This window comes from Myotis lucifugus, unplaced genomic scaffold (assembly GCF_000147115.1).
Source record: "Myotis lucifugus unplaced genomic scaffold, Myoluc2.0 scaffold_2, whole genome shotgun sequence".
NCBI classification, from domain to species: Eukaryota; Metazoa; Chordata; class Mammalia; order Chiroptera; family Vespertilionidae; genus Myotis; species Myotis lucifugus.
The window spans coordinates 13,004,686-13,028,394 of NW_005871050.1; the positions used below are offsets into that span (position 1 = coordinate 13,004,686).

The 23,709-nt window shown below is 39.5% G+C and overlaps 1 protein-coding gene across 3 annotated transcripts in view; it reads left to right on the forward strand.

Annotated features, from left to right (window-relative positions):
- TENM1 (teneurin transmembrane protein 1) overlaps positions 1-23,709 on the forward strand; it is a 596,847-nt gene that overhangs the window by 181,285 nt on the left and 391,853 nt on the right. For all 3 annotated transcript variants that reach the window (XM_023756535.1, XM_023756543.1, XM_023756550.1), the window contains exon 4: positions 22,045-22,285. In XM_023756535.1, the coding sequence (XP_023612303.1) occupies positions 22,045-22,285 (241 nt within the window). The remainder of the gene's footprint in view (positions 1-22,044; positions 22,286-23,709) is intronic.

The window sequence follows — 23,709 nt, forward strand, 5'->3', positions numbered from 1 at the left end:
CGCTAGTCTGATGGAGGATCCTTTGTAAGTAACTTTCTGTCTCTCTCTGGCCGCTTTTAAGATTCTTGCTTTGTCATTGGTGTTTGCCAATTTAATTATAATGTGCCTTGGCATCGGTTTTTTTGGGGTTCATTTTGTTTGGGACTCTGTGAGTTTCTTGGATTTGTGTGAGTTTTTTCTTCCCTATATCAGGGAAGTTTTCTGTCATAATTTTTTCAAACAGGTTTTCTATTCCTTGCTCAGTTTCCTCTCCTTCTGGCACCCCTATTATGCGGATATTGTTTCATTTCGTGTTGTCCCAGAGTTCTCTTAGGCTCTCCTCCTGCTTTTTAATTTTTTTTTCTAGAAGCTGCTCTGCTTGGGTATTTTTTCCTACCTTGTCTTCTAGCTCACTGATGCGGTCCTCTGCTTCTTCTAGTCTACTGTTGATGATTTCTGTTGAGTTCTTTATAGCAGTGATGTCATTTTTCATTTCTTCTTAGTTCTTCTTCATTTCCTCTTGGTTCTTATACATATTGTTGAATTGGTCTTCCATTCTTTTCATCCACCTTATGACCATTTCTCTGAATTCTTTCTCTGACAGGTTGCTTGCCTCCATTGCCTCCATTTTGTTTACTTCCTTTTCTGGTGATGGCTGTTTTTCTTTCATATGTGGGCTGTTTCTTTGTCTCCCCATGATCTCTCTTCTCCAGGTGTTTGGTTATGTAGTTCTCTCTCTGCTGCGTTGATTTAAAGGCACAAAATACAACACAAAAAGGCACAATGCACAAGGTACTGAACACAAATGTATTCACGGTACTAATAACCCCAAGTCAAGGTGACCACCAGATCAAAGAGAATTAGGGGATAAAGAAGAAAGAAGAGAAAAAGAAAAAAAGGAGTACAAAAATGAAATTGGGAAAAGGAAAAAAAAGTAAGAGAGAAAAGAAAGAGAATGAAATAGAAGAGGGGAAGAAACTATTTACATGGGGAGAAAACTCCAATAGAACAGCCACTAATCCCAACAAATTCCAGCAACAGATCCCTGGAGATGAATGCAAACTACAAACAACAACTAATATCAAGTGAGGTGAGGGAAAACAGAAGCACAAAAATAACCAGAGGGGAAAAAAAACAACAGAAAAATTAAAAGAAAAAGCAAAACAATCTCACAAACAAGCATTAAAAAACCCAATATACTCAACAATCAAGCAAACAACAACAAAACGACAGAGAGAAAAAAAAACTTTGGATAGTGAAGAAAGAGAAGAGAGAGGTTATATGGATTTAGAGCAGGAGATTGGTAATTAGATATATAAGTAGGGTGAAATTTTAACAGGGGGTAAAAATAAGGAATAGGGAAAATCTAAAGCAGGGATAGGGTAAGAGAAACAGGACAACAAAAGGGGAAAAGTGAGGAAGAGAGTTTGGCATAAAGGTAAAGTTGAGGTAGAGTAAAAGGATGCTAAAGGAAAGATGAAAATAGAATGTAGAACACTAATCCCAAAATATTCACCTTAACAAGACATGACCCAAAGGGAACAAAGCATGAATGTACTCACGGCACGGATAACCCCAATATAAGCAACCACCTGAGAAAAGATAATTAGGGGAGAGAAAAGAGAGCATAAATGATATCTAAGAGAGAGAAAAAATATAGGAGAGAAAAGAAAAAGGAGAATATATATTTATGGAGAAAACACAACAGAGCCAATAGATAAACCAAATACAAACACCAAACACTCAGTAAAGAGGGTGCCAAAGATTCATATTTTCGATATTTATTTTATATATTTAAATGCCATTTAACAAAGAACAATCAACCAAAAAAAATGAGTTCACGTGTCACCTCTGACATGCGTGTCATAGGTTCGCCATCACTGTCATATGTTGAAGCCCTGACCCCTAATGTGATTTATTTGGTGATGGTGTCTTTGGGAGGTGATTAGGTTTAGAAATGGTCACAAACGCAGGGCTCTTATGATGGGACTAGTGCCCTTGTTAGAAGAGACACGGAAAAGGTAACACTTTTTCTCTGCCCCACCATGTGAGGAAATAGCAAGAAGGTAGTTATCTGTAAGCCAATGAGAGAGTCCCCACCAGAAACAAAACATGCTTGAACCTTGATCTTGAACTTCTAACCTCCAGAACTCAGAAAATTTCTGTTATTTAAGCCACACAGTCTATAGTATTTTGTTATGGCAGCCTGAGCTAGCTAAGACAGATTTGAGGACTGAGAAATGGGGTGCTGCTGTTGAAAAAAATACAGCAGGGTAATGGGTAAACATTTTGGAACTGGGTAATCAGTAGAGACTGGAAGAGTTTTGTGGTGCATGCTAGAAATATGGATGTTAATGGCAATTCAGATGAGGTCTCAGATGGAAATGAGGAATATATTTTTGGAACCTGGAGGAAAGGCAATCCAGCAAAAAAACCGACTGAACTGTGTTCTAGTGTTTTGTAGAAAATAGTACTTGGAAGTGATGAAATTAGATATTTACCTGAGGATATTTCTAAGTAAAGTATTGAAGGAGCAGTTTGGTTCCTCCTGACTACTTATAGTAAAGTGCAAGACAGATGAATTGAAGGATGATTGTTAAGCAAAAGGGAACCTAACTTGAAGATGTGGAAAATTCTCAGGCTATTCAAATTGTAAAAAATAAGAGAGCTTGTTCTAAAGAAAGCACTACAGGTGTGGCTTAACAACCATTCAGTAGATAGCTTATGGGATTCTACAAGGAGAAACACCGCCAGCTTGAACTGAAGGGAATGGAGATGGAATGAAATGAAGGAAGGCTGTCAAACTCAAATTTGAAAGAACAGGATGATATACTATTCAGCTGCTCTTGAAAAAGAGAGGGAAATGACTCTGAAGGCAATTCAGAGATCATCAGAGTCATCTCCTTGGTTTCTACAGGCTAGATGGCCTCTGACAGGAGCCTTCTGGGTGGGACAACCTGGCAGAGCCATGGAGGTGACACTGCCACCCCTGTGATCCTGGAAGGTGGTACAACAAGCCAAAGATGATTATTTTCAAGCCTTAAAATACAAAGACATTTGTTCGGCTGGTGTTGCTCAGTGGTTGAGCATTGACCTGTGAACAAGGAGGTCACGGTTTGATTCCAGGTCAGGGCACATGCCTGGGTTGCAGGCTTGATCCCCAGTGGGGTCATGCAGGGAAGCCGATCAATAATAGTCTCTCATCATTGATGTTTCTATCTCTCTCTCCCTCTCTCTCCCTCTCTGAAATCAATAAAAATATATTTTAAAAATTGTTTAATGAAATTTGCCTTGCTAGGTTTTGGACTGCTCAGGATCCATCACCCTTGTCTTCCTTTTGATTTCTCTTTTTTAGAATGGTAATGTCGATCCTCTGCCTGTCCCACCCCTGTATTTTGGAAGCGCATAACTTGTCTGGTTCACAGCTAAGGAGGACTTTTGCCTCAGGGTGCATTGTACCTAATCTGATTTAGATGTCATTTAGATGAGAATTTGGACTTTAGAGATGATGATGGTATATACAAAGACTTTTGAGGCTGTTGGGATGGAATGCAGGTATTTTGCATGTTAGAAGGACATGAATTTTGGGGGATCGAGGGCAGAATGCTATGGAATAAATTGCATCCCTTCAAAATTCATATGGTGAAGCCATAACCCTCAGTGTGACTTATTTAGAAATGGGGTTTGGGGAAGATAATTAGATTTAGGTGAAGTCATGAAGGTGGGGAACCTCATTATGGGATTAGTGCCCATTTAAGAAGAGATATAAAAGAGCTTGCTCCCCCCCCCCTTCCCTACCATGTGAGGACACAATAAGTTGACCATCTGCAGGTGAATAAGAAAGCCTTCTCCAGAAACCAACCATGCTGTCACCTTGATCTAGGGCTTCTAGCCTCCAGTACTGTGAGAAAATAAGATCTTGTTTAAACCACCCAGTCAATGGAGTTTTGTTGTGGAAGCCTGATCTGATAAAGAGAGTTGTCTATCATTTTATGTATGTAAATATCTAGGTTTATGCTTCTAGAATGGGTGATACACATGGCATTTTCTTTTATCATCACTTGATAAAATCCAATTTTCTCTAATGCAATTACTTGTATTCTCTTCCTATTGTATAATTAAGGAATACGCTGTATATGTTTTCACACTTCAGTGCATTAAAACTATTCTTATCCATTAAAGCATGCACAATTCTTGTGTTACCAGCAAGATCCATGATGGTGACTGTGTAATCATTCATCTATTATAATTTGGACATGGTGATATCACTAGCCCACACTATCAAAATATGACCATATGACTGATGTAAAATAAAGATTCAACTAATAAAGGAATGGCATGTCTTTTCTATTGTGGTAAAAGAACATAGAATTTGCTATCCTAGCCATCTTTAAGTGTACAGTGGTTCAATGTTAACTATATATATTTTGTCGTGCAACAGATCCCTATAACTTTTTTATCTTGCAAAACTGAAACTCTATACCCATGGAACAACAGCCCCCTCCCAATTTGTCCCTACACCCTTGGAAGCCACTGTTCACTTTCTAAGAGTGACTACTTTAGGTACCTCGTATAAGTAAAATCATACAGCTTTTCTTAAATCCTCACCCGAGGAGTAAGGATATTTTTTCCATTGATTTTTAGAGAGAGTTGGAGGGAATGGAGAGAGAGAGAGAGAGAGAGAGAGAAAGAGAGAGAGAGAGAAACATCTGTGTGAGAGAGACACATCAACTGGTTGCCTCCTTCACTTGCCCCGACCGGGAATTGAACCTGAGACTCTTCAGTCCTCAGGCTCTAACCACTGAGTAAAACCGGCTAGGGCTGAGTTGTCATTTTAAAGGAAGCCCATTAAGCAATCTCTTTTGATATTTTCAGGATCAACTTGTTGTAAAATGATACATCAACTAAGTTAAAGACTTAAAAAAGGGGACATAAATTATATAGGTACTACTGAAATGAAGATATTTGCTACTGAGCATTAAAAGGAAGCATTAAATGATGTATATGTATGAGCTTACTTACTTGAGTTTACAAATGAAGTAACCCATTACATAGATTTCATTATAAGTAGCTGTTAAATAAATAATTTAGTCACAGGATTCTATCTTCATTGGCTGCAATAAATGTCAATTGCAAGTGTGATAGAAGTAATGTTGGTGTGGTTAGCTTAGAATCCCAGGAGAGATGGCTCAGTGGAGGCAAACAGTGTCAGAGCAATAGCACACAAGGCCCTGGAGTAGATCCTTTACTTCTCTAAGCCTCATATTCTCCATCTCTAAAATGGGCATTATGTATGACTTTAAAATATTGTAATACATTTTCTTCAAATAAGTATAATGTATTTATCCCCTCAGAAGACTTGAAATTCCACATTCTTAGCAATAACAACAACATTTTCAAGTAGTCCAATTTTACAGCATACTAATCATGTGAGGAGGAAGATACAATAATGGAGCATAGGAGGCCAAAAATAATAACATTAATAAGAAACAGTAAATGAAGCTGGTGATATACTATATCTCCACAGTGAGTGTATGTAGAATAATGATGTGTTTTCATGGCACCAGTACAACTGATTAAAACTCTTTTAAGTCAGCTATTTTGTTTGTATTATCAAAAGTCACTACCCCTGGCTGGTGGGGTTCAATTGGTTGAGTGTTGTCCCATGTACCGAAAGGTGGCAGGTTGGATTCCTGATCTGGCCATATGCCCAGGTTGCAAGTTTGATCGTGGTGTGTACAGGAGGTAAATGATCTGTGTTTTTCTCTTTGTCTCTGTCTGTCTCTCTGTCTCTGTCTCTCTCTCAATCCTTTCTTCTCTCTCTCCTTTTTCTCTCTCATTCTCCACCTCTCTCTTTCTCTCTCTTCCTCTCTCCCCAAAATCAATTAAAAAAACATATTTTTAAAAAAGTCTCTAATCTGCTATGGTCTTCCCTCTCCCCCCGCAAAAACAACCAAACAACAACAACTGTGTTTTAATGACGTAGCCACAGCCATAATCTCCATGACAACAAGACACTGTAAATGAATCCAGTCTGAAAACTGAAAGAGATCTTAGCATCTGAATAGCAATGCCTCTCCCCATCTTGTGCTGCTGTTCCTAGAGAGAAAATGGACGTTTTTCTTCTTACCTCACAGATACGTATCTTAGCAGACAAGAGAAAAAGAACTAGCAGCAGCAGCAGCAGCAAATGGGAATATATGTTAGTTTTCACTGAACACTTTGAAAAAAAACTTTGCTTAATCTAAATTAAGATAATAATTACAATAATAATTATATTGGTAAGTAACATTAACTGAGTTTGTAGCATCTACCAGGCACTATGCTAAGTACTTGGCATACAATCCCCATCTGATAGTGAGTACACTATGTGGCAAGTTATCTTCTCAAAATTAGGTTGATACATTGTTCCAAAATTGATCAAATATTACTAGCTTATAATGTGGATGTTGGTCATGGTGCCAATATAACAAAGTTCCTGTCTATTTACTTGCTTTGAAAGCTATAATTTAAATATCCTGGCCAGGTAGCTCAGTTGGTTAGAGCATTATCCTGATACACCAAGGTTGCCATTCAGGGCACATATAAGAAATACAAGAATCAACCAATGAATGCATAAATATGTACAACAAATCTCTCTCTCTTTCTCTTTCTCTCAGCAAAAAATTTAAAAAACAAAGCTATACCTATAGAAGACCATACTTTTCAGTAGTAATCATAATTTGTTCAGTGGTATTTTGCTAAATAATATTTCAAAATGTTTCTGAATATTCTTGACACTTTAACAGCTATCTACAGCTCCTTCCCTCATGGGGTTTTATGTACTTTGAGGGAACTCTTTGAAAGGAAGTTTTGCTTGCTGCTTGGCCCTGTGAATAAAGCATCCAATAATATTTGTGAAGGTCTTTGAGAGATGCAGATGAAAGCTGCTTCCTAAATGCAAAGCACTAATGTTGTATTCATGAACATGGTTTTTCTTCACATCCTTTGCTCTCATGTTAAAGTCCTTAGGTGTTATTGCAATAGGTACTTTAGAAATGCATGTATGCCCCCAAATCATTTCGTATAGGGGAAAATGCAAGTGAACACACTCAGAGCACTTAAAAATTGTGAACTAGAGTCTGTTATGTGAAGTAAAAGCTACTGAAAGCTTAATAAGAAAGCTAATCAATAAAGAGTGTTTGGTATGGCTTGGAGGAAGAGGAAAGGATAGAAGTCAACTGTTCCCATATTGACTCATGATTTCAATAATAGCTTCTTAGAACTATTGGAAAGGAAATAAGAAACCTGTGAAAATTGTATAATGTTTTTTTTAACTATTATGGAGAAATTTAAGATAATCAAATATCTTGGAATCAGACGGGTTTTCTCTTAAGTTACTTACTAGATGGTACCTGAATTTTATAGATTTGGGAGGATTCAGTAGTTGATCAGTCATTTAATAATCATATTCAGTAGTTACTATGTGCCAGGCACTTTGCTAAGTGTTTTATACAAATTGCCTCATTTAATTCTCACAAAAACATTGAAATGTTTATTACCATCCCTATTTTACAGATAAAGAAACAGAGACTTGAAGATGTTTGATAGTTCATGATCAAACTGTGATTGATGGCCAGATTAATCTGATCCTAATGTCTCTAATTTAACCACTGTGTTATTTGGAAATGTCACAATGAATTTATTAATTTAAACATGTTATATATATAGTTACTTTGTATAAATAAGTAGCTTAGTAGTAGAGAAAGTATTCTATACTTGATTCACCTTATCCTATCTAATAAAGAGGGAATATGCTAATTGACCCTCACACCATCACAAAGATGGCAGTGCCCGCAGCCAATAAGGAGGGAACATGCTAATTGATTGCCCTGCCCTCAAAGATGGCAGCACCCACAGCCACAAGATGGTGGTGCCCAGTTCCCTCAGCCTCCCAGCCACCCAGGACCGCCCGAGGCTCAGGTAACCAGGGCTGGCCGAGGCTTGTGCTGCCGGCAGTGGCAGCAACAGAGTTGTGATGGGGACGTTGCCTTTCCCTGATTTCCGGGTCACCTCCCACCCCTGAGGGCTCCCGGACTGTGAGAAGGGGCAGGCCTGGCTGAAGGACCCCCCTCCAGTGCATGAATTTTCATGCACCAGGCCTCTAGTTGAAAATAAACAAATGACACTTAGACACTCTCCTTTTTGTATTCTACTTCCAAATACAAGGTGTTCCATAACTAATTAAGTTTAATTTTTTTTCTAGTTTGGCCTCTCCATAATTTCTTTTGAGTTTTACAAACAGTAATAACATGTTAATAAGATATGAGCCCTACTTCAAAGAAAAGCATAATTCAGTAGTGGGTCACACTTGACCTCTTATCCTATATATTTCTATACCTTGACTTGCAACTGACTTTTTAATCATTACTACTAGAAGGCTCTATGGTAGACTCTGGCCAAACTTGCCTAGGGAAATCCCCTAAGTGGGGATAAATTGGAAACACGTAGGCACTGTGTTGTGCATACAGATAAAGAGAAATTGCCTTAGTGCTGCCACAGCAAGAATTTGAAGTTCAGGGAGCTGGATATTAAGCCTGCATATGACTTTCTGAGTAACAGAATTATGCTTTACATAAGCTGTTTCCAAATGCTAATGAAGCTGGGAGTACAAAAGACAACAATTTCATAGTACTATTTGCTTTCACCCTTTTAGACATCTTACTCTGTACCGACTAGCAAGACCACCCCATCGAGGCTTGCCTTCTTAAAGTACAAGAGAGGCAGCATGGAGCCATGTACACCTGCCTGTGTCCTAGTTTTATTTATATCCTTTGCAGTGCTTATTTGCTGTTGGCAAGTAAACCAAAATAAAAGCAAACTTGAATCAAGTCCAGGTTGTCATCATTTGCAGCCACGAACCAGGATGACACTCTGCGGTTTGGGCTGGTGTAGGCCCCACTATTAATACATAGGAAGGAGTGTCTGTGCCTTCATTCACCAAATTCAAGCACTACTAGGGGCCTCTGAGAAATCTGCTTCACATAAGCAGTGTGTGTTTAATACTCTGCCCCTCTCATCATCTCACCTATCATACATAAAATGTTTCCCCTGAGTACCATTTGGAAAAAGTTATTTAAATAACCTTTACTAAGAATTAACTTGCTTAAGATACTTTCTTCGAGGAAACAGTTATCAAGCACTACCTCTGAAATATTTTCTTAATTTCTAGAATTACCATTATATTTATTACTGCAATCTCATATATTCATAGTTTCCTCAACACATACTCCCTTTTTTTTCTTCTCTTTATGCAGGCTGACTTTCTTTCCCTTGAGATGAGCTAATTTTTTAGTTTTCCTCAGGCATTCAAACATTAAATCTCAGTGGATGAGGGTGGGGAGGAACCTGTCTGAATTCACCAGTTGTTCAATCTATTCTAACATCCTATTAGTAGATTCCACTAAGTTACTTATTTTGATGGACATTTCACTTGATCCACTAGCAGACACATCTATATCAATATATCAGTATATTTCCTAATTGAGCTGCCTTCTCATTACTTCATTAGCCATCTTCTAGTTAATGAAGTCTCAAGTACAATCTATATGTAATTTGAGGCTACTTGTGAAAAGACATCATTACAAAAGAATTTGTCAGATAACTTTTTTAAATTCTGGGTGATGTTCATCTGGAATGTTGCATTTTGTTTGGGGAACCATAAAGACCTAGTTAAATTGGAGGGAGGCCAGGGATATAAGTAGTAATGTAATTGAAGGAATGAATCAGAGTTTGAAGGAAAAATAAAATGAGTTAAATATGCATAGCTTAGCATAATCAAAGTTTTTAAGGCAAACTTAGTAATAAGTCTTAATGTTGGTACCTCTCCAAAAAAAAAAAAAAGAACTCTGTTTAACATCTCACTAAAATAACATGCTGAAAGACAGGAAAATGAAAATTTATAATAATGAGGGAGTTAATACACATTTCAGGCAGAAAACTTCAGATACAGGCTGTGCCCATTCAATGCCAAAACAGCTGGTAGGAATATGAAGAATTCAATCAAATAAGATATTTTGCATCATAAAACACTCTCTCCCACCATACTCACTATAATTATTTCTTTTATATAAAATAAATGTATTTGAATTCAAACTACAAATTTTTGAATTTATTCAAATTAATTTTTAAAATAAACAAAATTATAATCTTGTATTGAATAAAATTATGGGCTAAGTGTGTTGGAGTTATAAAGATGATTCAGACCTATATCTTGATCTAACACAAGTAGATGCATTCCTTAAATGCAAGAGGGAAAATAAAACTTACTTGTTTCTTCATATTGTACCATCACTTCCCAGCTCATACCTCTTAGCAGACTACTTCAGTAACCCAGAGTATATCAGGCAGAAAGGTTGACGGCTGCCAGTAATGGTCTAACATTAACCATCAAGATCACATTTCTCAATTTCTTTGGCCCCAACACATTTGAATAACATGTACATGTGTAAAATACTTTTGTGAGAATACCAAGATTTTTCCCCACCCCCCTCCCCATCTTATTATTTTGATGAGGAATTAGCAAACTTTCATCATTCCCATGGAATACATAGGATCATTTTATAGGCATGTGTCTATACAAATCACATATTAAAATGGCTTATAGGATCAGAATTGTACCCAATTCCTAGAACTAGCTGTAACCCCATCCCTGTCTCCTCCATCCAAGTGCAGCTCAGTGAGAATGGCACTATTAGAGGTACCACTCTCATGTACCAGTTTTAAATCATCTGTGAACTTCAGTCCTTTATTGTAAGTAACAAGTGATTGCAAACATTGGTATGTTTGGGTCACGTACCCCAGATCTGCTGAACTAGAGCAGTGGACCAAAACATGGGTGACATTTGAGAATCATCTAGTTTTTGTGACAGTGCCAGCTCTTTTCATTGTCCCAGATGGGGGCTATGTACCTGTTCAGTCCCCAAGTACAGGTGCTGAAGCTCCTTTCCACTTCTCCACTGGGTGTCCATGGGTCCCCTTTGTTTCTTTTTTTTAATTGTTTTATTGCTTAAAGTATTACAAAGAGTATTACATAGGTCTCCTTTTTTTTCTCCCCTGGACCCTCCCCTAGCCTCCCATACCCCCCAGTATCTTGTGTTCATTGGTTATGCTCATATGCATGCATATAAGTCCTTTGGTTGATCTCTTACCACCCCCAACCCTCCCCAGCCTTCCCGCTGTAGTTTGACAGTCTGTTCGATGTTGCTCTGCCTCTGTATCTATTTTTGCTCATCAGTTTATAATGGGGTCCCCTGTGTTTCTAAATTCATGCTGGGGCTGGAGGGACTGCAGGGTATAGAGGAACTTTCTCACCAACTAGCCAGACAATGATGGTTAGATGGTGGTATTAATAATCAGTATTTTTGCCCTGGCCAGTTTGCTCAGTGGTTGGAGCATTGGCCCGTGGACTATAGGGTTATGAGCTTGATTCCAGTCAAGAGTGCATACCTTGGTTGCAGGCTCCAGTCCAGGCCCCAGCTGGGGCATGTGCGGGAGGCAACCAATCGATGTGTCTCTCACACCAATGTTTCTCTCCTCCTCCTCCCTCCCTCCCTCCCTTTCCCTCTTTCTAAAAATCAATGGGAAAATATTCTCAGGTGAGGATTAACAAAAAAGAATAATAATCAGTACTTTTTTCTTCAGTTTTTATTTGAAAATAAAAGTTTTGAGTGGAGGGGCTAAAAATTTCCCCACCCTTTCCTAGATCTCCATGCTTTGTTTTTATCTTCTAGGATCTTTCCGTCTCTTGCTTTTTGTTTTTTTTTATTTATTACTCTTACTTTAGCTTGCCCTCATTGTTTAACATGTAGCAGTTTGGAAAATATTTTTCTTAGAACTTTAGACACAGTCATAATATTTTCTTGATTTGTGCTTCAAACATTGAGCTACATTTTCATAAATAACATTAGAATTATTTCATCCATTGACTTTTTTGTTGCTGTTAATCCTCACCTGGGGATATTTTTAGAGAGTGGAAGGGAGGAAGGGGGAGAAAGAGAGAGACAGACAGACAGACATCCATGTGAGAGAGGCACATTGTATGGTTGCCTCCTGCATTCACCCCAACTTGGGTCGGGGCTTGAACCTGCAACTCAGCTACCTGCACTTGACTGAGAATCGAAGCCCTGACCCTTGGGTATGTGAGGCCAAGGCTTTAACCACTGAGAAACATCAGCCAGGGCTTCATCCATTGCTTTTTTGAACAAATATAGGGTGACCATTTATAATAGTCTAATAAAAGTGAAGCTCTGAAAATGAAAACTCTGTAAAATTCCAGAATATTTATTATTAGCTAATTTATTAAATGACTTGCTATCAATTTATAACTCACCATTACCTACTTGCAAATAAATAATGAACTTGGGGAATAAAAATAATTGAAATACCTACATACTACTTTAGTTTGAGTATAAACTAAATATGAACTTTTAAGGATCATTACATTTTTATATTTTCTTTTTGACATACTTCAGTGCCTAATAATAGAAGCCACAGCATCATTGTCAGCATAAGATAAAACAGGGCAATTATCTATTTCATGTTTCATGATACATAATGGATAGCAGAGTTTCCTTCAAGACCATAATGAAAAAGGCTTTGGCCAACCAGTAATTTTAATTGTTAATTAATACCATATACTAATGTTTGGATTTTGACATTTAAAATTCCAAATTGTGCCATAAAGTAGAGCTCTCTGCCATTATAATTAGAAAAATAAATAGGTAATACATTTTCTAACATTTCCAAACCATTCTGAAAATATATGCAAAGATGTGTCCATTCTGTATTTTCACAACCAAGAAAATTAGGTAGTTTGAACATTTACTTCAATAATTTAAGCAAAATAGTATTTAGCCACAGTCCTTTCTTTTTTTTCTTGGTTGTGAAATCCTAGTTTGTTTGTCTTAATCTATGTCAGAGAGTTGATTGAGTTAACAAACCAGCCATTTATTGACAAGAATATTGACTATGATGCCTAAGTTTGGCTAATTGCACTATGGAAAGCCAATACAGGGTACAGCACAGGTGGATTCTCCCTATCACCGAGACAGGGGGAAATGGATTGGGGGAGGGTCGCCTTATGAATATTTGATTCACTATTATGCCTGTACAACCCACTGGAGAACAAGAAAAAAGAGATTAATGAAACCTAGAAAATAGAAAGTTTAGACTTTCTGGAGGTAGACTAGCACCTCCTTTGAAAATAAGTATCAGCTTTTGGAGAGACTGAAGTGCAAATATGAGTTTCAGTACAAACATGTCAAAAGAGTGTAGGTGCTTCAGTGTTGACCTTTATTTCTAGTGTTTGTAACAAAGATCAGCCTAATTGACAAAAATTAATAGAGTATACTCTCTTACTTGCTGGCTTAATGAGAGGGCCATTCAGAGTCCTCAAAGGGGATGCACTTTGCAGTCTCAAAGACAGTCCATAGTATTGCAGGGCTCGGGAGCCAGGCATAGTGCAGTTATCCAGAACCAGATTGAAATCATGTAAACTGGAAAACATTGTAATCTATTGTTAGCCTTCCTGAGAGCTTCTGTGACTCTTCTGCAGTCATCTGTTGTTGTTTTGTTGATTGCACATTCTTTCTCCCTCCTCTGCCTCTTTTCTGTTATTGTCGGTGCCTTGCTCATACATATGCCCATACATACACACAAATATTTATTAACTATTAGCTATTTACTAGCCTTTATTTCTTTCTCAATACAATGGTTGACTTAACTAATGAATCCGCTTTTATTTAAGGATATCTTAATAATGGTATATTAATATTTGGGCACTATTATTTTAGCCAGAAAAGTGATAAGGCATACTTGTTCACTCAATTTTCTTCAGAAAACCAATTTTCTTACATTCTTATTATAATGTTGAGAACAGAAATGTCCATAGCGAAACACACTTAAGACTAATTTGATGGCCACTGAGCACTATCAAGTTAATAGATATTAGCATAACATGCAAATTTATAAACTGCCTCCTCGTGACTTGTGAAAGCTCCTTGTGACAAAAAAAGTGCTTTAAAGCAGGAATATAGATTTAGAATTCATAGTAATGATTAATATTAATAATAAACCTTTACCCATTTTTAAACCTTTTTTAAAAATCTCCTTTCCTGCCTAGAAGGGAGAACAGCTCAGAAAAGCAACCCAAGGAACCAAAGGCTTATAATTGGCTTGAGACACTTTACATAAGTAGTTAGGGCAGTAGCCCTTGGTTTCCTGATGTTCTTTGCTCATGTAGATTACCAAGATCTAAGTAAGCATTAATTAATATTGCCTCATAAGAGTTCAGAGAGGTGGTTAAATGCTAATACAGACCCATAATCTCTTATCAAAACCTTTGGGGTCCATTTGTTTCAGAATTTAGAATTTTTCATATTTTACAAAGGTAATGTCAATCATGCATGTGCTGCATATTATGTGACACCCAGTTTAGGATGTGGCCCAGCACTCCTTAACAAACTACATCAATATTTCCATAACTAAATATATGAAAATACACTAAATGAAATAAATAAACACCATTCATGTTCTCATATCAGTTCAGATCAAGTTTTGCCATCAGTTGAATTAGAAAAATATTCAGTTTTCAGGATGTTTTCAGTTCCAGAATTGCAGAGAAAGAATTGTTGAACTATCCCCACTTTGGCCAATGGGATAATGAAACACAGACTAAGGTCCACAAGTGCAGACATGTTTTCTGTCTCCCTGTGACCTTTTTGTAGAGCTCTATGTATATATGTGTCCCTTTTGGCAACATACACTGCATTGTAACTTTGGGGGAAAATCATTTGTAGGGTATTGTCATTCATAATGTCACTACAGAAAAAAGGATCAATTAAGACCACAATCTGGGGGAAACTAGACATGTGTCTACTTTGGTCAAATTTTTAAAGAAACAGTAATCTATTTCTTGACAATATTTTTTAATACCTACAGAAGATTATTTAGTTCTGCTACAAAGCTTGTTTTGAAAATATTAACTTGTTCCATGCTATTGGCATATTTGAGAACAATTTGAACATAACATAAATTTTTCATTTGAATATATGTGACTCCATCTGTTAAAAATACTAGATGAAATAAGCTAGAGAAAAACAAGTATCACATGATCTCACTCATATGTGGAATCTAATGAACAAAATAAACTGATGAACAAAATAAATCTGGAGACATAGAAGCATGGAACAGACTGTCGAATCTTAGAGTGAAGGCAGGAGTGGGTGGGTGGGTGGGAAGAGATCAACCAAAGAACTTGTATGCATATATGCATAACTCACGGACATAGACAATAGGGTGAAGGCCTGGGGTGCAAGGTGCGAGTGGGCTAGAAGAGGTCAGTGTGGGGGGGAAAGGGGCATATGTAATATCTTCAACAATAAAGATTTTAAAAATACTAGATGAATCCAGAAAACTGCATACAGCTCAATAAGTCATGTGGGAATATATAAAATGAACATATACGTACATACACCTGAAACATACACCAGCTATCTTAGTTCATCGCATGTATTAGGAGCCTTATCCACATCCACTGTTAGAGCTTTCTGTCTGATTGATAACACTCCTTCCACCACTTCACAATAACTCATAAGTTCTGACACCCACTTTCACAGGCAAGCTTCAGGTCATATGTCCCAACTCCATTTTCCCATAAGCCCTTTGCAAATGTGTGATGGTGCACAGTACCATGAATATTAGAAATGCAAACATCGCTTTACAGATAAATTGACTATGTGTGCTAATTAAATGAATGGGGCAAAGAAGCCCAACTGACACCCTGATAAGTTTCCACACGAAGTTTCTAAAAGAGATTCTAATTTCTGGTTAAAGGTTTCTCTGACACGTGATCCAAAATAAGGTTTCTTTGCAAAGGAGAGAGAGAGAAAAAGAAAAGCTGTGCTGGACAATTTTCTTCTCCCTCTTACCTTTTGAAGACAAAGGTAATGTTTCTGAAGACTTACACTTTTTGAACAGCTCTGCCACACCTAACATGCTTTGGATTTGGATATTCAGTTTGGAGGAATATCTTCACCTTCCCACCCTCACTCCCCAGGATAGGTTTTCTTACCAACTTATTTTAGGACCTCAAACCTGAAACTGGCTCCTATCCAAGTATATTATTTGAATTGGTCCTTTCCATCTGAAAACTTAATTTACTTTCAAAAGCTTTATAACTGTGTCTGGATATCCACATATGCACAATCACTACTCCCCCTTCTCCTTTGCAGCTTTCTTGGGCACAGAAACATATGGTTGCCAGATACACTTGGAAGTGAGTGCATGTGACTCTTTACCCTTATAACTAGTGTTCTAGAGCTCCTGACACTGACCCCCAATGTATTTTTCATTAGTGTTTAATGTTGAGAAATCCCATTTCATGGAGCCCAAGGGTTACATTACTTCATTTGGGAGGAAACAAGTGCATTTTCCATCTTTTTCCTGAGGTGAAAAAAAGAATGAAGCTGAGATGATTTGCATTTCATAAGGGCTTAAGGTCCAGAAGTATTCTACTCAGTGCAACAATCCAATATTGTGAAAGCTTTTAAAGACAGTATTAACAAGTAGGGAAACCTCTGCCTATTTAAAATGTGGAAACAATAATACACAATAAGATAGATTTAAATCAAAACACAGAGAAGAGACATATATAATCAAAATTACTATATACAGCATTTTTACCTGCAGCAGAAATGGCATAATATTTTATAATAATACCATGATTGTACCTTTTGATGAAGTAGAATTGAAGTAGAATTTTTATCTCTCTTTTTTTTCAAAATAATAAGTGAGTTGCAAAGATTTGAGGAAATCCAGCTAACAGTAAATCAAGATGATAATGACTGATTCTTTCTTTGAACAATTGTAATGAACAGAAGCTTTATTTCTTTTGAACAACTGTACTGAAACATTACATATATATATATATATATATATATATATATCCTATCTAATAATAGAGAAACATGGTAATTAACCATAACTTTGCTACACTTCCCATTGGCTAATCAGCGAGATATGCAAATTAACTGCCAACCAAGATGGCGGCCGGCAGCCAGGCAGCTGAAGCGAACAGGAGGCTTGCTTGCTCCAGTGATGGAGGAAGCCAAGGTTCCCCGCCTGCCGCTGCTGGCCTCTAAGGTGCACTCTAAGAAACAATGTTGCAATTATAGAAGCTAAACAAACCCCAGAAACCTGCTTTCAGCCGTCAGAGCTGGAGCGAGCAGGACCACAACAGTGTTACAATTATAGAACCCAAACAAACCCAGATACCTGCTTTCAGCAGCCAAGGTCTCAGAGCTGGAGCCGAGCCTCAGAGCTAAAGCCAGCTCTCAGCTCCAGTGACAGCCATAGAAGGTAAATAAATCCCAGAATAAAAAGAAAAAGAAAAAAAGGAGAGGTTGGGAGCTTCAGTCACCCGCCAGCCTGAAAACGGCCCTCAGCCCCTCACCCAGACTGGCCAGGCACCCCAGTGGGGACCCCCACCCTGAAGGGGGTGTGACCAGCTGCAAACAGCCATCATCCCCTCATCCAGGTTGGCCAGGCACCCCAGTGGGGATGCCCACCCTGAAGGGGGTGTGACCAGCTGCAAACAGCCATCATCCCCTCATCCAGGCTGGCCAGGCATCCAAGCAGGACCCCCACCCTGAAGGGGCTGTGACCAGCTGCAAACAGCCATCATCCCCTCATTCAGGCTGGCCAGGCACCCAAGCAGGACCCGCACCCTGATCCGGGACACCCTTCAGGGCAAACCAGCCGGCCCCCACCCGTGCACCAGGCCTCTATCCTATATAGTAAAAGGGTAATATGAAAACTGACCCTAACAGCAGAAAGACTGGGAATGACTGGTCACTATGACACACACTGACCACCAGGGGGCAGACGCTCAATGCAGGAGCTGACTTCTGGTGGTCAGGGCGCTCCCACATGGGAGGAGCTCTGCTCAGCCAGAAGCCAGGCTGATGGCTGCCAGTACAGCAGTGGTGGTGGGAGCCTCTCCTGCCTCCTCAGCAGTGCTAAGGATGTCCGACTGCAGTTTAGGCCTGCTCCCCGCTGGCAAGTGGACATCCCCCGAGGGCTGCCGGGCTGCCAGAGGGATGTCTGATTGCCATCTTAGGCCCAATCCCCCGGGGAGCAGGCCTAAGCCAGCAGGTGGTCATCCCCTGAGGGGTCCCAGACTGCAAGAGGGCACAGGCTGGGCTGAGGGACCCCCCCGAGTTCACAAATTTTTGTGCACCGGGCCTCTAGTATATATATAATCTCATATATATCATATGGAGGTGTTCTGAACCCAAGACCTAAAATTGATTTCTTCTAACTCTGGACTCCCACCCTTTGCTTCCCTTCCCTGTGTTGTTAAGTTCATGGATTTAAATGGCAAATCTGCAGAGTGTGTCATGGCTGCTCTTTTTATATCTTGGAGGGGAATTATCTTAAGCACCCTCTTCAGGGTATCATTCTGCTTCCCCATGGCGCTAGGTTACATTTTATGGAAACTTCGCAAGGGGAAACCTACTGTTTTGTGAACTATCACATAGATATCCAGTGGCTACATCAGAATGAAAATGCCAGAGGAACATAGCAGGTGGTATACTTTAGGTTCCATGGACCAGTGAAACAATCACTCTTCTATCAATAAAAGCTTTTAGGAATCATATTCTGTACCTCCATTGTGCTCAATGTTATGTGGCATACAAGAATAGTAGATGATCGTGCTTTAAGAAACACAGAGTCTATTTTGGAGCATAGACAAAAACATGAGATATCAATGGGATACTGTAATTTTGCAAACTATGAAGCCAAATTTACTAGTATAAGAACGGTAAGTGTTACATTCAGAGAAGAAAGTCATTTATTTTCTAGAATAGTATAATGGAAAGAGTATTGGGCTGGGAATCATCAGACATTGGCAGGCAAATTTATACATGTTGAATGACTGAACGAATCACTTCATCTCTAAGACTTGGTTCCTTGTCTCTAAAATGGAGAAGGGTGGACTCCTATGGTCATTTCCAGTCATACTTCTACTACATTCCAAGAACAAATAGCTACTGACACACTGTGTTCAAGCACATTTTACATGAATTAAATGTAACTGTTAGGGGGTGCGGGAAGAGATTGGACAATAATCGTGCACCTATGGATGAGGACAGTGGGTGGGGAGTGAGGGCGGAGGGTGGGGTGGGAACTGGGTGGAGGGGAGTTATGGTGGGAAAAAAGAAGAACCAATGTAATAATCTGAACAATAAAGATTTAATTTAAAAAAATGTAACTGTTAGGAAAAAATATTGTATCTATTTTACAAAGGAGGGGTTAAAGTTTCAGAATGGCAGAGGCAGAATTCAAACACAGGTTTGTCATTCCCCCAAGTTCTGTGCTCTTTCCACTCTGCTATGTTGTATAGCATTACTCCACCCTGCCTTTCCCCCTAAATTTAAGGAGATATGATCTAAGAGATAAGCACTCTTATAAACAAATCGCTGCAAAACAAGGTGGCATGTCATAAGGGAAAAACCCAGAAAATGTGGAGGATTCTGTCTCTAAATCTTAAGGAGATGAGAAGAAAACTCATCACAGAGATCTGCAATATAGTAAATAGAGCACTGGCCAGAGAGTCAGGGCATGTGAGTTATAATATAGACCATACCACTCACTTAACAAGTATCCCTGGACAAGCAGTGCTCTGGGTGTCAGTTTTCTCATCAGCAAAATGAGAGGATGTCCAGGGTCCTTTGGGTTCCAGCATTCAATGCTTCTTTGATTCCCAAGGATGGAAAGCATGCTTCTGGTTATGGTTATAAGTACAAGCCCAGGAGTTTAAAAAAATTAATGAGATGTTAAGTACTTGTGATGATTTTTAGTGGATAAGGGATTTGGGCTGGGCCTGGAATAATGGAGGTGATTTGGAAAATTCATGAAGCATTTTAGTTCCTTTTAAATATACGAGAGTAGCTAACTATCTAAAGCAATTCTTTCTATAAAATGAATCGTCTCCACTCCCTTCCCTATCTATCTTTTGTACAATTCAATTTTTCATATAGCAAGTTCATTTAAAGGGAGAGCCACCTATACTAGAAAACACAGTGAGGAATTTGCCATGCTCTTGGGGCACTAGTATCATTTTTAAATACGAAAACCATACAAATGTGTTCAAAATTCAAGTTTAAAGTGGAAGGACTGAAAGAAGTCATTTTTTTTTCCGTGATCAACCACTGCAAAGTATGTCTCCCCACAAACCAGCTGAGCCCTTTGCTAGGCATCAGAAGCCTCTGGCATTTTTCTGCTTTTCAACTCTCAGTCATTTGGGAGGTGGGGCAAAGCCATTGCAGTCTGCAAAGTTTACCCGGAATGTGCTGGTGCTACAAGAAATCATTTGACATCTATTATGTTTCTCCTGTAGAAGAGAGGTGGCTATCAGCTAGAGTAGTGATTTCTTTTCAAAGGGGTTTAATTGGGGTATTTCTCATGGGCCAAATTCTAACTCACTGTCTTTATGTGTGCCTGTTAGGAAAATAGTGGAAACATCCTATATAATAAAGGGGTATATGCAAATTAACCCTCAAGCCCTCACAAGATGGCTGCCTACCACCAGGCCGGCAGGGGGTTACCGAGGGATGACCAAACAACTGAGCAAGCAGGCTGCGTGGGGTGACCAGGCCAGCAGGGGGGTTAGTGAGGGATGACCAAAGGACTGAACAGCAGGCTGCGTGGGGCGACCAGGCTGGTGGGGGCAGCCATGAGGGGTGACCAGGCCAGAAGGGGAGGTAGTTGGGGGCAACCAGGTCGATGGGGAGGCAGTTAAGGGTGACCAGGCCAGTGGAGGGTCAATGAGGGTCAACCAGGCTGGCAGGGGGGCAGTTGAGGGCAATTTGGCTGGTGGGGGGCAGTTGGGGGTGACCAGGCCAGTGGGGGGGCAGTTAGGAGCGACCTGGCCGGCAGCAGGGGGCAGTTAGGGGTGACCAGGCTGGCAAGGGGGGCAGTTAGGGGTGACCAGGCTGGCACGCAGGAGGGGCAATCAGGCCGGCAGGGGAGGTGGTCAGTTAGGGGCGACCAGGCAGGCAGGCAGGTGAGTGATTAAGGAGCCAGCGGTCCAGGATTGTGAGATGGATGTCAGACATCCCCCAAGGGGTCCTGGATTGAAGAGGGTCCAGGCTGGGCTGAGGGGACCCCCCAGTGCACGAATTTCATGGACTTGGCCTCTAGTACAAAATAATAGCAACAACAGAAGTCTGAGGACCGCTGTCCCAGGCTGCCTCCTCTGCAAATAGGCAGAAAAACAAAACAAACAAACAAAAAACACCAGTGTCCCTGCTGCCTAAGCTGCTGCTAATATGGCGTAGTTCTTAGAAAGGTGTGGCAGAGGGGCTTGGGGTGCAGACTGTGCTTTGCGTGACCATGGAAATATTATAACCCGAAAAAACTCCGTTTAGCCTGTTTTTACAAGTAGCACTCTGACTAGGGGGGCTGGCAGAGAGATTAGTTTCACGTAGTTGAGTTACACACTTGTGAGCTGCTTTTCTGAAGTATGGATTTGCTCCCGTGTAGGCAGGCTAGCATCTTTTTTTTGAGGTGAGCCAGAAGGAGGCCTTATAGTTTTATTGGAAGTGTTGAATGATTTTCCTTGCAATAAATTTGTGCCTTTCGTTGGTATTTTCCGAAGTGCGACTTTTGCAGCTGATGGAAATCGGCTCACTTCTGTTCTGTAACTTCGTGTCTTGTTGATGATTTATTTGTTCAGTAGCAGAAACTATGACAAATTGTGTGAGGCGGCCTCATTTACTTTTTAGCTGCAATAGCCCTGAAGAATTTACATGTAAATGCAACTGTGAATGTTTTACATTTCATGAGCATGTGGGCACTTGTCTTTGAAAGTCAAGTGACATTTTTACAGATAGACTGAACTTAACACTTCCCACACCTCACAGGTTATATTATTCTGAAATGCGAAATCTGACAGGCTGTGTTTTCCTGACTGCCAAGTGGGAGAGTAAGTCTCTATTTTGTGTTTTTCTTCTCTCCTTTTAGACATGCAGAGCAGCCCACACAACCAGTTCACCTTCAGACCCCTCCCGCCGCCACCGCCACCTCCTCATGCCTGCACCTGTGCCAGGAAGCCGCCCCCTACAGCGGACTCTCTTCAGAGGAGGTCCATGACTACCCGCAGCCAGCCCAGCCCAGCTGCTCCAGCTCCTCCAACCAGTACACAGGATTCGGTTCATCTGCATAACACCTGGGTCTTGAACAGCAACATACCATTGGAGACCAGGTACTTGAACTATTACTGACCCCGCTAAACTTAAGGATTAGCAGACAATGATTTTACTGAGTGCAGAAACCCATCTTACCATAAATATCTGCAAAGACACTCATTGGAAGAGAGATGCAGAGCCCTTCACAAGCACAAATGCACACATAGGAACACACATCTAGATCCAGGCCCGCCAGCAGACACAGGCCAGAGCAGATACACGTGAAAAGATGAAACCACAGATGCCTAATCATTCCACAGGCAGACACCCATAAAAACATAGGAAACAAAGCCATTACTTAAGACTATCATTGCTTCCTCAAACTACTAAAAGGCAATCATCCCTCGTTTAAAGAAATGGGAAAATCCAAACACAATTGGAGGAACAGCAATAGTGGGCATTTTATTTATTATAGGATTCTTTGAAATAGTAACTTGCCTTCCAACATTGTAAGAAGGGATTTGCTTCATGAATTGGAAGTCCTTGTATAATTTTAAAAACTTTATTTTGCCTTTAGGATGAAGTTTGGTCTTTTGAGCAAAGAAGTTTGCCTCTATTTTTCTGTCACTTCATGTATTTAGGTTTCCAGAGTCACTCCTCAAATCTTTGTCATGTGATTAAAATTCTAATCCTCCACAGCTCTAGGTCCCTTAATCATAATATATTTTTAGCACAAGCTGTGATTAACCGAGAAACTGTTCATCATTTCCAGTCAATATCTTAAATAGAAAATTACAACTTTCTATTAATATGAAAAACATTACCTAATAAAACACAGTATTCTGTTATCTTATAAATTCAAGAACTCCCCCTTGTCTTCTCTATGCCTTATTTAGATCTACCACCAAAAGTTTTTCTAAATACATTTGTAAGTAAACAGTTGTTGTAATATATCACTTCATAAGCAATGTCTGGTGTCAATTCTGATCAATTTCTATCCCACTATCTGGTAATGGGAATAGAAAGGGGAAGACTAATAAACCCACATTATAAGGCTGGTTGTTTTTTCCCTAAGCAGCATATTAAGTTAAATGCCAGGCATGGCATCACAGAATATGTCACCACGAACAAACCGAAAGCACTTTGGCCCAAATCCAGGAAACTCTATATCATCCATCACTTACTAGATTACATAGTTTCATAAAGTGATGTTTCTGCTATCTTCCAAGAGAAATATAGCAGTCAGCACATATGGTGAATATAACCCAATTAGAACTGTGCTAGTGATAGGGTTTGTATAGTGTTCTTTTTTATTTTTTAATTGAAGGCAGGGAGGTGAATGAAGTGAGCAAAGCAGTGACTAATGTACAGTATATCTTCAAGGAGTTTTCACTAACAGTGGTGATTACTCATTCTTCTTGTAATTCCTTTGCAGGGCCTAGTGACAGAGAGCTAAGGAAACACTGGGGCAATCTGGCTAACTAGCAATCCTGACAGCAAA